Source organism: Nyctibius grandis, chromosome 1 (assembly GCF_013368605.1).
Source record: "Nyctibius grandis isolate bNycGra1 chromosome 1, bNycGra1.pri, whole genome shotgun sequence".
Taxonomy (NCBI): Eukaryota; Metazoa; Chordata; class Aves; order Nyctibiiformes; family Nyctibiidae; genus Nyctibius; species Nyctibius grandis.
The window spans coordinates 54,076,185-54,089,900 of NC_090658.1; the positions used below are offsets into that span (position 1 = coordinate 54,076,185).

General features: G+C 41.6%; 1 protein-coding gene and 1 long non-coding RNA gene across 3 annotated transcripts; one reads left to right on the forward strand and one right to left on the reverse strand.

Moving 5' to 3' along the window:
• The first annotated feature begins 3,009 nt into the window (after positions 1-3,009).
• On the forward strand, positions 3,010-12,949 carry NUP43 (nucleoporin 43). Of its 2 annotated transcripts, none has more exons than XM_068402365.1 (8): positions 3,010-3,206; positions 3,570-3,692; positions 3,959-4,036; positions 4,952-5,129; positions 8,173-8,308; positions 9,251-9,402; positions 10,401-10,523; positions 11,823-12,949. In XM_068402365.1, exons 1-8 carry the CDS (start codon positions 3,060-3,062, stop codon positions 12,035-12,037), a joined length of 1,152 nt encoding a protein of 383 aa, XP_068258466.1. In that variant the 5' UTR covers positions 3,010-3,059; the 3' UTR covers positions 12,038-12,949. The 2 variants fall into 2 exon arrangements, with proteins under 2 accessions (XP_068258466.1, XP_068258476.1); XM_068402375.1 differs by having other exon boundaries at positions 3,010-3,179.
• LOC137664411 (uncharacterized) lies at positions 3,845-13,663 on the reverse strand. Its single transcript, XR_011048289.1, has 3 exons — positions 13,192-13,663; positions 8,973-9,147; positions 3,845-5,040 (listed from the first exon to the last, which is right to left on the reverse strand). It is a non-coding gene; the product is annotated as an uncharacterized lncRNA (long non-coding RNA).
• Between the last annotated feature and the right edge of the window lie 53 nt (positions 13,664-13,716).

Here is a 13,716-nt window from a genome sequence, read left to right on the forward strand (position 1 = left end):
GTGAAATGTTCCTGCTGAATATTTCCGCAGTTATGTCCCAAACCTCACACTAATTGGCTTCTACACCTACACTCACTCTTTTCCCTGTCTCCATTCTGTTTTTAACTTAATCACTCTCCTTCATCTAATTTCTTTTCCTGTAACCTCAAGCCAGTTTGGTGGGTACCTTTGTTTTGTATTTCCATTTCAGAAGTCTACATTATTTTGAACTAAGCATCCTTCTTTTCCTAGCCCTGCACTCAAAGAGGAGGTGAGAAGGACCCAGGCACATCAGTGACTTTCCACATTAGGGAGCAGCAGGGCTGGGACCCCTCCGTGAGGGAAGATGAGCCTGGAGCCAGGGATGGCAACACCACACAGCAGGACACCATCCCACGGTGTCCGAGCAAGGCAAGCAGAGCAGGGCTGGGGACGGTAATGGTTTTGCCATCAAGCAAAAGAAAAGTGACAAGTCAGGCCCCAAGTCAAGCCACTCACCGAGTCAGGGTCATGGCCCAGCACAGGCCTTTCTACAGCACAGCTCAGGCCAGGAGTGGGTGCCCCAGCCCAGGCAGGAGCCCCAGGTGAGGGCAAGTAAGGCTCATGAATGCACTCAGGGCCCTGGCACTCTGCTCTTAAATCTGCTCTGCAGTACCCTGCGTAGTGACTGCGCTTGATTAAGAGATCAAACTGGGCACAACTCCAGGAATTGTGACCCGCAGTAAATATTATTTTGGCATCTCCAAATAACTTTCTTAAAAATATTGTTCAGTGGTAATTGGAGGAAAGCAGATTAGCTTTATCCTGCCCTAGTACATCCACTGATCTAGTAAGTGGCTACGTTCCCAGGCCCCCTAACCTCTGGCACAGACACAGGCATGCTTTCAGTTTTCTTCCCTTTCACTCACACTCCTAGCTTTAGCCACATTTAAGGATAATCCATAGATGCTCCTTGTTGTCTCAGCTAATGTGTTTGGACCCAATGCCCAGAGTCAGCTTCATCTAGACTTAGCATCCTTTTTGACAACCTCAGAAATATTTGATGAGGCATATTTTCTTCCGGTGTTTGTCGCCTCCTTTTATTTGTTTATTTAAATCTGCTATTACACTGAAACAACATACTGACACAGTACACATCTTTCATAGTGATCAAACACAGAGAATATATTTAAAGGTTTACTGAGCAGCCCTAAATCCATCACAGCTCTCACCTCCATCACATAACATGCTGCCAACATTTTCTTAAAAAAAAGTAAGATGGGGAAGAAAAATTGTGAAACTTATTTCCCTCTTAATGAAAATAAGCCTCTATGTCCAACCTACTCCCCTTAATACTTCCCAAATGCCTTTGAATAAGCAATCCTGAGCAAAGAAAAAAACGTCCTAGAACAGGAGATAAAAAATACACACAGAAATCACAAAGTAACCAACAAAAATATTTGCCTGATAAAACATTACAATAATCCCAAAGTGTTACCTCTTCCACTTTTAGCTGTCTGGTCTGTAGCTGTATTCTGAGGCTGCCTATTGACCTTTCTCACAAGTGTTACTAGAATTCGCTGAAAATACCCTTGGAGTTGACAGTGACTTGCAGGATTGCTGTTGGCAGCTTAATACAAGGCGCCAGAGGTATTGGCTAGTGTAGAATAATAGTGCTACTGCAACAGAGCTGTTGTAAGGCTTGCAGTATGGTAGACTACAACAGCATCCAGCTTTTTGAATATGTTCAGTGTTGGATTCTGATGTACATAATTATTAAAAAAAAGTTCCACACAATTGAAGTTCAAATGGTGCATAAAGCATATAAAATATCACTGATTTGGTATTGCATCTGGAGGATTACAAAATGGCATAGCAGACTTGATGAGGAACTTAAGAATGCTGTATAGAAAAAATCTGACAGAGGGCTTTAGCAGGAAAGCTGCAGTAACACAGGTGAAATTTTGACCAAGCCACTGCTGCTAATGCTGGTAAATCCACCTGGCAGAACTTCAGAGAGCTGGTAGGGGCAGCTTTGAAAAAAAAAATGCATCAGAAAATTAGGTTGTAAAAGTAGGAAGGTGCTTGTGAGAAAGTCCCTGATTGCACTGCAGTGACTGGACAGATGGTCCCATTCCCTGAAATCACAACGTAGCTATGTCAGCCTTCAGCTCATTTTACAACTAACCTCTGAACTTTTTACTGCACAGTTGTTCAGGTCTCACGTGCAATACGACAAAGGAAGTACACGTGTGCTCGTTTGATTTAATGTGCTGTTTGGGGAAAAAAAAAAAAATCATTGTACTTCTGAAGAGGTAGGAATCTGACAGAGGCAGGAGAGTATCACTCGCAGATATTTAAAAGCAAATATAGACCAGAGACGATTCGTTGGTGTAAAAGTCATTGATTTGAGAAAATAAAAGCTGGCGGCCTTGCAAAGATGATATACGTGGGTACCCTCCGCGGGGAGGCGGGCCCAGCGGAGCGGCCAGGTAAGAACCCCGGGGAATTCACCTCGCCCTTTATTTCTCCCTCCCCCGGACCCGATTCTGCACCTAACGCCTGGGCGATACGCGCGGGTTTAGCGGCTGGCTGGCTTTGCCGGCGGGGCTGAACGTGCAGCGGCACGGCGGGGCGGGGCAGGGCAGGGCAAGGCACGGCGGGGCAGGGCGGGGCAGGGCAGGGCAAGGCACGGCGGGGCAGGGCGGGGCAGGGCAGGCCAGGCCACCCCGCTGCGGCCGCCCCCCGGCCTCTGCAGGGCCTCGCGTCGTTACCGCAAGACGGGCACACGGCCCCCGCGCGCGCTTCCCTCGGCTGCCGGTTAAAGAACGGCCGGGGCTGGTGGGGCGCGGCCCACCCCGGCCTGTCCGTCTCGGTAAACGCCGGCAGCTGGTGCCGTGCGGCTGCTACATACGGCGGGGCCGGGCAGGCCACCGCCCCGCTCCCCCGCCATGACTAGCCCCGGCCCCAGCGCGCCCGGACGCGCTTGCCGCCGCGCCCCAAGCCTGTCCCTCCGTGCTCGCCGTCGCGCCGCAGCCAATCAGCAGGCGCGCGGCGGGGCGGGCGGCAGCGGCGGGAGTCGGCGCGCGGCGGGGCAGGCCATGGAGGCCGTGTGCGCCAGGTTCGTGTCGCAGAAGATCAGCAAGACGCGCTGGCGTCCCCTGCCCGCCGCCGCGCTCCAGCCGCCCGACCTCTTCGCCACCGGCTCCTGGGACAATGAGGTAGCGGGCGGGCGGGCAGGCCCGGAGGTGCGTCGCGTCGCGTCCTTCCCGCCGGGGCGTGGGACCGGCGGCGGCGCTCCCTTCCCGCTTGCCCCCCTCAAGCGTCCGCCGCCTCGTGTGGGAGAGCGGGGCCGGAGCTTGCCGTGGGCGCTGCCCGTCCCGGCGATCCCTTCACTATAGCTTGCTCGCGTCCCTGAGGAAGGCGGGGGCCGTCCCGCTGCTCGGCAGGGTTATCCCGCCGGGAGAGCGCTTCCCTCCGGAGCGGTGCGCGGCCTGCGGCCTGTCGCTTTCCCTGGCCGTAGCGAAGAGGCCGTGACATCTAGTCTGGCTTATTGTTAGATACTTTCAAAGACATTTGCGAGTAAAACTGGTGGTGTCGTTTTCATACAGGATAACAGGATCTCCATTTGGTCTGTCGGAGATCTTGGAAATGTGGGCCTCAGTGGTGAATATCAAGGAGAACCTCAGCTGCTGTGTGACATCCGGCACAACGGTGATGTTATGGACATGCAGGTAAAATAGATGTGTTGAATAGATCCGAGTTTTTTTAGGACTTGTCACTTAGGATAAATGAAGTGATAGTGAACTGTCAAAATGCTGAGATTCACCAAAAAAAAATTCTTATGAAGAAGAAGGGCAAAACCAACCAGTATCAGTTTGTGGATTTGTTTTATTTAGTTCTTTTTACTATACCTACCAATAATTTAGGTTACTCTGAAATCAAGACAGTCATCTTGCTATTGACATAAACTAATAGCACGTTTATTATCTCCCTTTAGTTTTTGGATCAAGAGAGAATTGTGGTTGCTTCATCAACAGGAACTGTAACTGTATTCCGTCATCATCAAAATAACCAGGTAAGTAACTTGCACTAGCTTTAAGCTGCTATTCTGTGTAATACATGTCACTTTGATCTTAGCATAAGACTTCTCAAAACTACTAGAGCAAGAAACATCTGCATACCAAAATCAAAGTTTTGAAGTCTGTTAGAAAAAGCTTTGGCTTTATACATACAAAGAAAGAAAAAAGCATTTTGCACACATACTACATAAATTAGATTTCAGAGCCACATAGACTGGGGTATATGTTAGTATATATCTGCAACCAAATAGTCAATTTACTGAAAACATACTTTAAGAGTTTAGATTATTTTGGGGGATTGAGTATTAATGGACTTGCACCTGCCTTATTAGAGTTTTTGCATTCTTGAGCTAAATGACTCATGTTGAATTTCTTCTCATAAGTGTCATGTGAGGGAAGATATGTAAACTCTGTAATCTTTTGCTTTGGTTATAAATTACTGAAAATAAATGCATAGTGACTTTTTTATATATTCATAATGACACAATAGACTAATATCTATTAGTAGTTTGAAGTGGTACCTAAAATAAAATAAATTCCTTGCAATCTAAAACTGACCTCATATTTTGTAAAGGCCTCAGCTCTTTTCCCTTGGCCTGGGGAAAGAGTGAAGGGATAAGTCTAGTGAAAGGCATTTCACAGTTCATAAATAGATTGTGTTCTTTCTGATTTGTAGCTCATGTGAAAAAGGTCGTTCAGAGAAGAAATAATCAGTGTTTCATTGAAGGGTTGTGTACTCAAGAGTTGAGGAAAATTTAGATTCCTGATTCTTATTTGTACCGGAAAGTCTTGTTCCTGTGAGGTAGTGTGGCTTTCCTGGAGCTTGTTTCTGGTTTCATGAGTATTCTGGAAGCTTTGGTCTATCGGGATCATTATTTAACAGCAGAATTTCATGTCTGGTTACTACTTAGACTTTATCAGCCAACCAGCGGTGGGAGAAAGCCCATTATCATGTAGATCAAGACACATCTTGTGGTGGAGCAGCATGTACTGGAGTCATCTGCAACAACACAGAAATTGTCACTGTTGGAGAAGATGGTAGAATAAATCTCTTCAGAGCTGACCAAAAGGATGCAGTACGGACTATAAGTATGTCAAATAACTGTTCAGATTAGTTTGGAGTGGTTTGTTTGCTTTTTAACTTCTCAAATGATAACCAACAAAAAAAAGGGAAGTCAGTTGAGAATGGAATTAAATATTCCAGGCTGGGTGTGTTTGCTCCAGATTATTCCTGTATTCCTCCAAACTTCAGATACTTGAAGTGTATTTCAGATGTATTTCTATATTCATTCAGATATTTGCAAGTTAATGTTTTAACTGATGGAGAAGTTTCAAGCCTAACATTCTCTGTAGGCTTCATCTAGAATTGTTAAATGCTATGACAGTATACATGAAATATGGTTAGATTTCACAAAGTATTTTGTCCCAAGTTCTTCATAACTGAAGTCAGTGAAATCGTCATTTCAATTTGCTATTTGTACTAAGATTAACCCTCATAGCGTCCATATTCAAAACCATCTATTTCTCTGTCTAAGGGAACACCAAGACAGAAACCACTTTACCCTGTTCTTCTGCCAGATATCATGGCTTGCAGTGATCATTTCTCCCTTAATGAAAAAGCTCCATATTTCCTAGAATAAGAGATCATGTGATAGAGTAAGATGTTTGTGAAAGTTAACAAAACTTGGTTATTCTCAACTCTTCTATCATGCTAGTCCCACTGAAATAGAATACAAGTTTGTAGCATCTGTTGGAAATGAAACTTAAAAGCATAAATAACTTAAAGGACAGTAACACCATGTTTGATAGTGGCATTACTAAACTGGGACTTTCTCCCTGAAACTTCAGTTTGACACAGCATCTGTGTTTCTCCTCAAGGAATATCTTGCCTCTAACGGATGAAGGAATTTGCACAGTGATAAGCCAATTAAGGAAGGAAGTGCTCTGGGATTTCTAGAGGAGGTACTTGTGTGTGCACGGCTGTATATACACACACAAGGTAAATCCTATTAATTGCATACACTCCTTTACTGATCCTAGAGAATTCCTGTAGGAAACCTTTCTATGCTTAAAAAAAAAAAAAAAACGTCTTAGGGCATGAGGCAGATTTTATTAGCACATGCGCACAAAACACAGTAACTTCCCCTTTGAAGGGTGAGAACAGTAACTAGTTTAAAAGGATTATTTTATTTTTAAATTTTTACTTGTATACAGATATTAACACGGAGTGTTCTGGTACAGTTTAATAGAGTAGAATGTTTTGCTGACTCACAGGAAACAGATGTCCACAAAAAAAAAATCCATATTTTTCTCTGGGCAATTGCTCAGATGCTTACAGATTTAATAAGGTGCAGGATGCAAGTTGTTAGTTTTCTTAGTGCTCACTTGATAGTACTGTGTAAAAATGCTTGCTTTGTAGTGGTAGCATCAGCCAGTGTTACGCTGCAGTAAGACTTTGCATTGAGATTTGCTGGCACATAAACATTTAAGAAATCACATGTGAATTAATCGAGAAATGTCCTTTTGGAAATGGGAAGGGAAATGTTAAAATAGGAATGGTCTGTAAATAAGTCAGTCATACCCATGACCTGGTAAGTGAAGCTTACCTGGAGTTATGTGGAAGGGACTAGCACAAACTCATTGACTAGAGATTGTTTTACAGTGAAAGCTGGAGAGGGGGGAGAGAACATAGAATCATAGAACATCTTGGAAGATGCTTTCAAGTTCTTCAGGATGGAGTTCTATAGTGTAAGCAATCCTTTGTACTGGTTCCCAGTTCAATGACGTCTTGACATTTCCCAGGCACTGAGCTGAATCCTCAACATGTTTTAACATGAAGACAGAACTCTTGTATCTTATGAAATATTTGTAAAGGAGTACCTTGCCATTTTGTTATTGTTTAATGGATTTAAGAGTATAACACAAAGGTGATATGTTTATAGTCAGTCGTGCTAGGAAAAAATCTCCAAAGTTAGAGATGATGTAAAAAATCTTTTGAAGCCATAAAGATGTATCATTGCTAAATCACTTACTGTTGTTCTGTCACAAAATTATAAATCCTTTAGAACTTCAGTGTTCAGTAATCTGACATTTCTTTTTGAAGGTGTTTTGGTGTTTGGTTGGTTTTTTGTTTTTTTTTTTTTTTCCTTCCCCTCAGCTTTCATTTAAATAGTAGGCAGCAAAGAAAACTCATTCAAATATCTGTAACCAGGCATCAATGTAACTTGTCTGTCCCAATATCGGAAATGGTGTGCATCTTTATGCAGTAAAAAACTCACCTATATTTTCAATATAGACTCACACAAAGAATTTTAAAATACTTGAGATGAAAATAGACTTAACAATGTTACCCCATCAGAATCAAGATGAAAAGTTTATATACAGTAACAGAATAGAAATAAAAGAATTACGGTGTCTGTTATTCTCTCCTAAAGCCTCAAAAATTTCACCTCAATGCTGTGAAGTGTTTAACATTGTAAACTATTCTGATCAAAAGAAGCACTCAAGAAAAGGACCTGAAAAAAGAGCTTTTCCATTTAGTTATTAAGACTAACAAGCAAAGCATAATTCTGGTTTGGCTTTAGGGACAGGGATGGATATCACACTGACAGTTCTTGGAAAAGGTCTAAAAAAGTTGCTGAGTTAAGTGCTGCTGTATACAACTGCTTAATGTTCTCAGCCAGAGGTACTGTTTCTTGTGTTCAAAAGAAGAGCTGCATTATAAACAGCTCCATAGCTTGCCTCCTGTCAGTAGATGCAGAGCATATAAAGAAAACTCTTATGAAAACCATGGACCTGGCTAAATTGCTTCTTCTACTTAGGAACTATAGAAAGAAATCTTATGGATCAACAAGTAGTTCTGTAAGCACCGTAGCTAATTAAATATAGCTTCTTACAGATTTCTCTTGGTAATATTTGATATAGGAAGCAGGACTCCTTTTTCATAGGGTACCCCTGCAGCACTTAAAATTTCACATGACACTGGTCTGTCTCTGCCCCTGAAAATGCAGAGAGGTTGTAACCATGTTTAAGCAGCTATGTTCTGTTTTGTAAAAAGAGTTATTTTGTCATAATTAAATCAAGACTAGCATTCTGTAGGTTTACCTGAATGCTTTCCTCATCTTTCTTGCAGACAATGCAGATAGCAGTACGCTCCATGCAGTGACTTTCCTTCGCACAACTGAGATCTTGACAGTAAATTCAATTGGACAGTTAAAAATATGGGACCTCAAACAGCAAAGAAATGAGCCATCGCAAATATTTTCTCTGTAAGACCTTCATTTTTTTACATATTTACTGAGAAGCATGTGCTACTTTATATAATCTTATTTAAATCTTTCTTGATACCTTGGCAATGGGATGATAAATGATTGATATATTTTTTTAAAAGGTTTTAAACTTCTTTGGAATTTAAATAATCAAAAGCAGACTCTGCTTAATGGCTGAATTACTATTCTGTCTGAGCATTGTATTTAGGTGGTCTGGTTTATGATTTAACTCTTGAAGGACTATTGTACCTGTATGCTTGATCTTTTTTTTGAGGGAAAAAAACCCACAACCCTCAACCCAAAACTCTTTCTCTTTCCCTAATTAAATATACTTTACATCTGTTTTTTCTCCACAGGCCTAATATAAAGTTTCTGGCATTTGAAATGTATTTGAATGATAACTTTGTGCCTTATAAGGCATTGTGAGAAAACAAACTGAGCTGGATTCAAACCCTCTTGTTGTCTGTGGAATAATTCCCATTGTCAATAGGCTGTGGTTTAGGTACCTGGTTTTGTTAGTGCCCAGTCTCCCTTTGTAACTCTTAGTATATGTTGAAACTGTAATTATAACATGAATTTCAGAGTAACCTTCTTCTGATTGTAGGTATACTTAGAGTATTATCTATATGCAGGGTTTTCTCACTCCTATAAAGCTGTCAGATACCTTGTGGATGCCTGTATACCATAGGGCACAGAACCTGACGTTCATTCAATTGTAGCTTCATGTTATTGCCATACGTCTGATGTCCAGTAGATGTCATGCAGCTTCAGCCTGTAGTGACCAGATGTTGCAGGAATTGAAGCTGCAGTCGATACAGTTACCTTGTTCATCAATGCTCCTAGGGATTAAGAAGGAGAAAATAGAAGCTGAATGAAGAATTCATGTTCAGTTTGGGTTTGAGGTTTGTCTTTGGTTTTTTTTTTTTTCCTTCTCCTTGGCAGGACAGGTGACAGAGTTCCACTGCACTGTGTGGACAGGCATCCCAATCAGCAGCATATTGTGGCCACAGGCGGCCAGGATGGGATGCTGAGTATATGGGACATCAGGCAGGGTACTATGCCAGTGTCCCTGCTAAATGCTCATGAAGCAGAAAGTAAGTATCTGAAATGGAGGAGGGAGAAGAAGGTGGCATTTTAGAAAAGATTCTAATTTCTGTAAGTCCTGATTAAAAAATTAAGTGTTGTAGCTATGATAGAAAGCAATCACATAGTTGCTACTTAAATCTGTTGTCATCCAGTTAGCTTCAGTTTGTTCCTTCTCTGTATATGAGACTGTTCTTACCTAAAAGCCAACTCTGTCTAAACGAAAGCTAGAATTAGTAAACAGGTCTTTAATGACTCATTAGATGCATTTAATCAGAATGGCTGTGTTTTTAGAAGGGTAGGTATATTAATAGTCATAGAAATTGATGCTATGGTATGCAGGCAGAGTAAAGCAAGAATGCAGTTACTAACAAACTTGAGAATGTGAGGTAGGAGGGGTAACTGAAGATAGTACAGATCCATTTGGTGCCTCCACGATGCTGAAACAGCTCACTTTCCTGGTAACTTTGTATGAACAAAATAGCAACTCATATTGTGCTGAAAATTTCTTGACTTGATGCCACAATTATATTTAAGAAGTAAAAATATTTATTGAGTTGTAAGTTTTACTGACTTAAGTATCTTTTCTACAGTTGTGGTATTTAGACACAAGATAATGATGTGTGTGCTGGGAAGGAATGCATGCTGCGTGCAGATTTCAACTTAATAGTAGGGAAGATGCCATGAAAAAGTATTCAGAATGCCTGAATTCAGATAAGACTTTAACCTTAAACAATTTTCACAGTACTGAAAATGCTCTCTGTTTTTTGTTGGTTTTGTTTTTTTTTGTTGTGTTTTTTTTTTTTTGCCCCCCCCTCCCAGGGGAGGGAAAACTGTAGTAAACAACTAAGGGTGGGTTTTAGGTCTTCTACCCACACACACTTAAGAATAGAAGGTCTTCGTGGGGGCCTGGGTTCTTTTAAGTGCATGTCCACATCATAGTAGCCAAAGTGCACTGAGTGAAGTACTTGATACTTGTTCTGAAGTGGTTTTGGTTTGATACTTCCAGTGTGGGAAGTTCACTTCCATCCCTCCAATCCCGATCACTTATTTACGTGTTCTGAAGATGGATCTCTTTGGCACTGGGATACTTCCACAGACATATCTGAAAAAACATCTTTTCTTCATCAAGGTAAGGATGTTTAAAGTCAATCTGCACTGAATTTGTCAGTTGGCAATATAATTAAAGTCGATGTTCTCACATGACCCAACTAATAACACAATCCTAATACAGAAAATTAAAAGCTGGTTTCTTTTCTTAGAAAGAAAGCCCTGATAGGCACTTCAGGAAAACTACTTATAAGGCTAACAGTTGTGTGAGTTTTTTGTGGTCTGTGTTTTTTTTTAAATCTGCTGTACTCTGTCCAGTGTGTGAAGGGGCATATCTAGTATTTCAAAGATAGATCACGTTCACTTAAAAATCATCTGCATATAGAAAAGACATGAAGGCAGCCTAAATGACACGTTGCTATCTAGTCTGAGGGAGATACACAAAATGTTACAATACCAAAATAATTGATATGCTAATAGGATAGTGGAATTACAAATTTACTATTCAAAGTCATAATTGGAACTTTTGGAGAATGAAACTGAATCCCTTTGTATCGTAGCAGGATTTTAATTAAAGATATGATACTGACTTAATATAAACATTTCTTTTCACATTCTAGTCACAAAGACTGCTTAATTGCTTGCCATTTCAGACTGTAAACAGCAGAGAAACTTTCAGATGTCATCTACTGCCTTTGGCCTTAGAGTTGCCATTCAAAGCTCAATTCTATGTAGGGAAATAATAGGATAAGGAATTCAAGTTGCATTTTACATGTTTTCAGGTATATTAAATATAAGCCCTTTAGCATCGCTTCAGCCACATGTTAATTTTATGCTGAATGATGTTTCTCAAACTGTGAGACTTCAGTTTGAATGTAAAATGTTATGTGGAAAAAATTCAAAGTCAAATCCAGGTATATCAGATGTTGCAGAATAAGTAGGGAGAAGGGACGGTAGGGAATAAGTGTTATTAAAGCAAAGCCAGTGCCCCAAATATAGCAACACACTGTATAAACAGACTTTTGTTCTTAGGTCTGTCCTTGCTTTAGTCCCTGGCTAGAAAGGCTTGTAGATACTTACACTGTTCAGCAAGATGAGTTCATAGCTGTACCAACCTATTTGTCTTAACTGAGGATAGAGCTGGTAACAGGTTTCTGTAATCACTTCAAGTACTTGATTTTTTTTTTTTTAAGCTATTTTTTCCTTCTTTAACCAAAGAGACGACAACATCTGTTAACTAATCTGAAAACTGACTTAAATGTAAAATGATATTCCCATTATGTCTGTCCCATACCTCCTATGTTTCTCCAAATTCTGAGAATATATGAACTAAATTGGAATTTACTTCCCTCTCTTCCCTCTTTCCCTCTCTTTCTTTTAGGAGGAAGAAGTACTACCTATTTTTCCCACAATACCATTAACCAGTCTGTAGTAAGTGCCTGGCTAAGCAACGATCCTACCAAAGACCGCATGGAAATCACCAACTTAATTTCAAATCAGACTTTGTCTGTGAATAGTTTAGATATTTTAGGACCATGCCTAGTATATGGTACTGATGCAGAGGCTATTTACGTGAACAGACAACTTTTTGCGTGAAACGACTCCAGTATCCCTTTGAAGTACTGATCACCTTGAACTGCTGGGAGATGTCAGGTTCATTCTTAATGATACTCATTAGTCTGTTATCAGCGTGTGGGGGAGAGGCCTACAGCTTGGTCCTGGTACTGCAGAAGAAATGTAAGGTACCTCAGGTTCTGAAAGCTGTCAGTCATTACTGATGCTTCAGGATGGGTAACTGAGCCAGCTTACGTGTAAGCTTGCTCTCATTTCTTCCCCGATGCCCATTTGGTTTTGGTAAGCAGGAAGGTGGTCACTAGGGCAAGATATTTGCTGTAAACCGATGTCGATAATACACACATGCATACAAAGTGACAAAAAGGTAAATCCTCAATTTTTATTTTTTTTTTTAAACTTTTTCCCAGTAAAGATATTTTTCAGATATTAATTCTAAGGCCAGACTATATGGTTCTTTTGAAATTCTTTTCATGTCACCTGAGAGAGATGGGGTTTTTTAATCTGAGGGGTTTTTTATATATTTAGGGGACATAACTTTTTATGTTAGTTCATGAGAATTGGAAAGGAAAACTGTTAAAGCTGTGAAATGTTAAAGGTTCTGGAAGAATCTTAGCATTTTAATAACATTATTTTGGATTATTTACAGTCTCATCATGGATGCTGCATGTTAAAACTTGATCTTGATAATGTGCTGGTAACTCTCTCAACAAAGTGTTTTTTATAGTTAAGACGTCATAATTGCCAGATGTGTTGGCTGTGGTTTCAGGTGTTAGAATAAGACTTTCTAAACTTGTGACATAGTCTTTGTCACAATCAAAATTTCACATCTGGTCTGTTGCAATCTTTGAAAAGTTACATTTTATGATTAGTGTTGTACCTACCTTTTGTTGCAGAGGACCCTTTCTCTTTTTAATAAAAAGTTTTGCGCAACAATACTGGTCTGACTTACCACATTATTTCGGATGGATGTACTTGTAGCCATCTTTGCAGGAAGGTAAATAATGATAAGTTATTTGGACTGATCTGAAGGAGGGAGGGGAAACCTCAGGATTTGGGCAGCAGCAGATTAAGTTACAAGGTTTTACATGGCATTTTCCATCAAAACACTGCTTTAGAGCGTGCTTTAATTCCAGCGAGAACAGCGCTTTTGATCTCTTGTGATAAGAATACCTTACCTGATCCGAATGCCTTGTGTCTGGCCCGAGGAGGTGGCTGGTGCGCTGGGGACAGGGCTGTTCGCCCTTCGTACAGGAATGGACGGAGCTGCCAAGAGGCGCCTTAGAGCATCTTAAATTTTGCTTCGCCCTTTGTTTGAAAGGCAACGGTCAAGATGAGTCTCTGAGTGATAATTTATGGGTTTTCCTTCCTGGCGACTTGGTCCGTAACGGGGGCTTCGTTCAGGCGTTAACGATCACTTTTTTTTTTTTCCCATTAGAAACCGCTGTTTATCCCTCCGCCTCGGTACTGCCACGGAAGAAAAAAGCAGTGCCTGAAGCCTGGCAGGGGCTCTGTCTGGTTTCTGTGGGGCTCCTCCGGGCAGGTCAGCACCCCGCCGCCGTACCCGGGGCAGGGCAGGCGGTGTGAGCTCTTTCCCTCCCCGCCGGGGCGGGCGGCGGCCGCCGCGCTCAGCCGGGCCGCGGCCGCGGGGGGAACGCCAGATGCGCAAAGCAGGCCGGGAGCTGACCATATCCGGGAAGCCC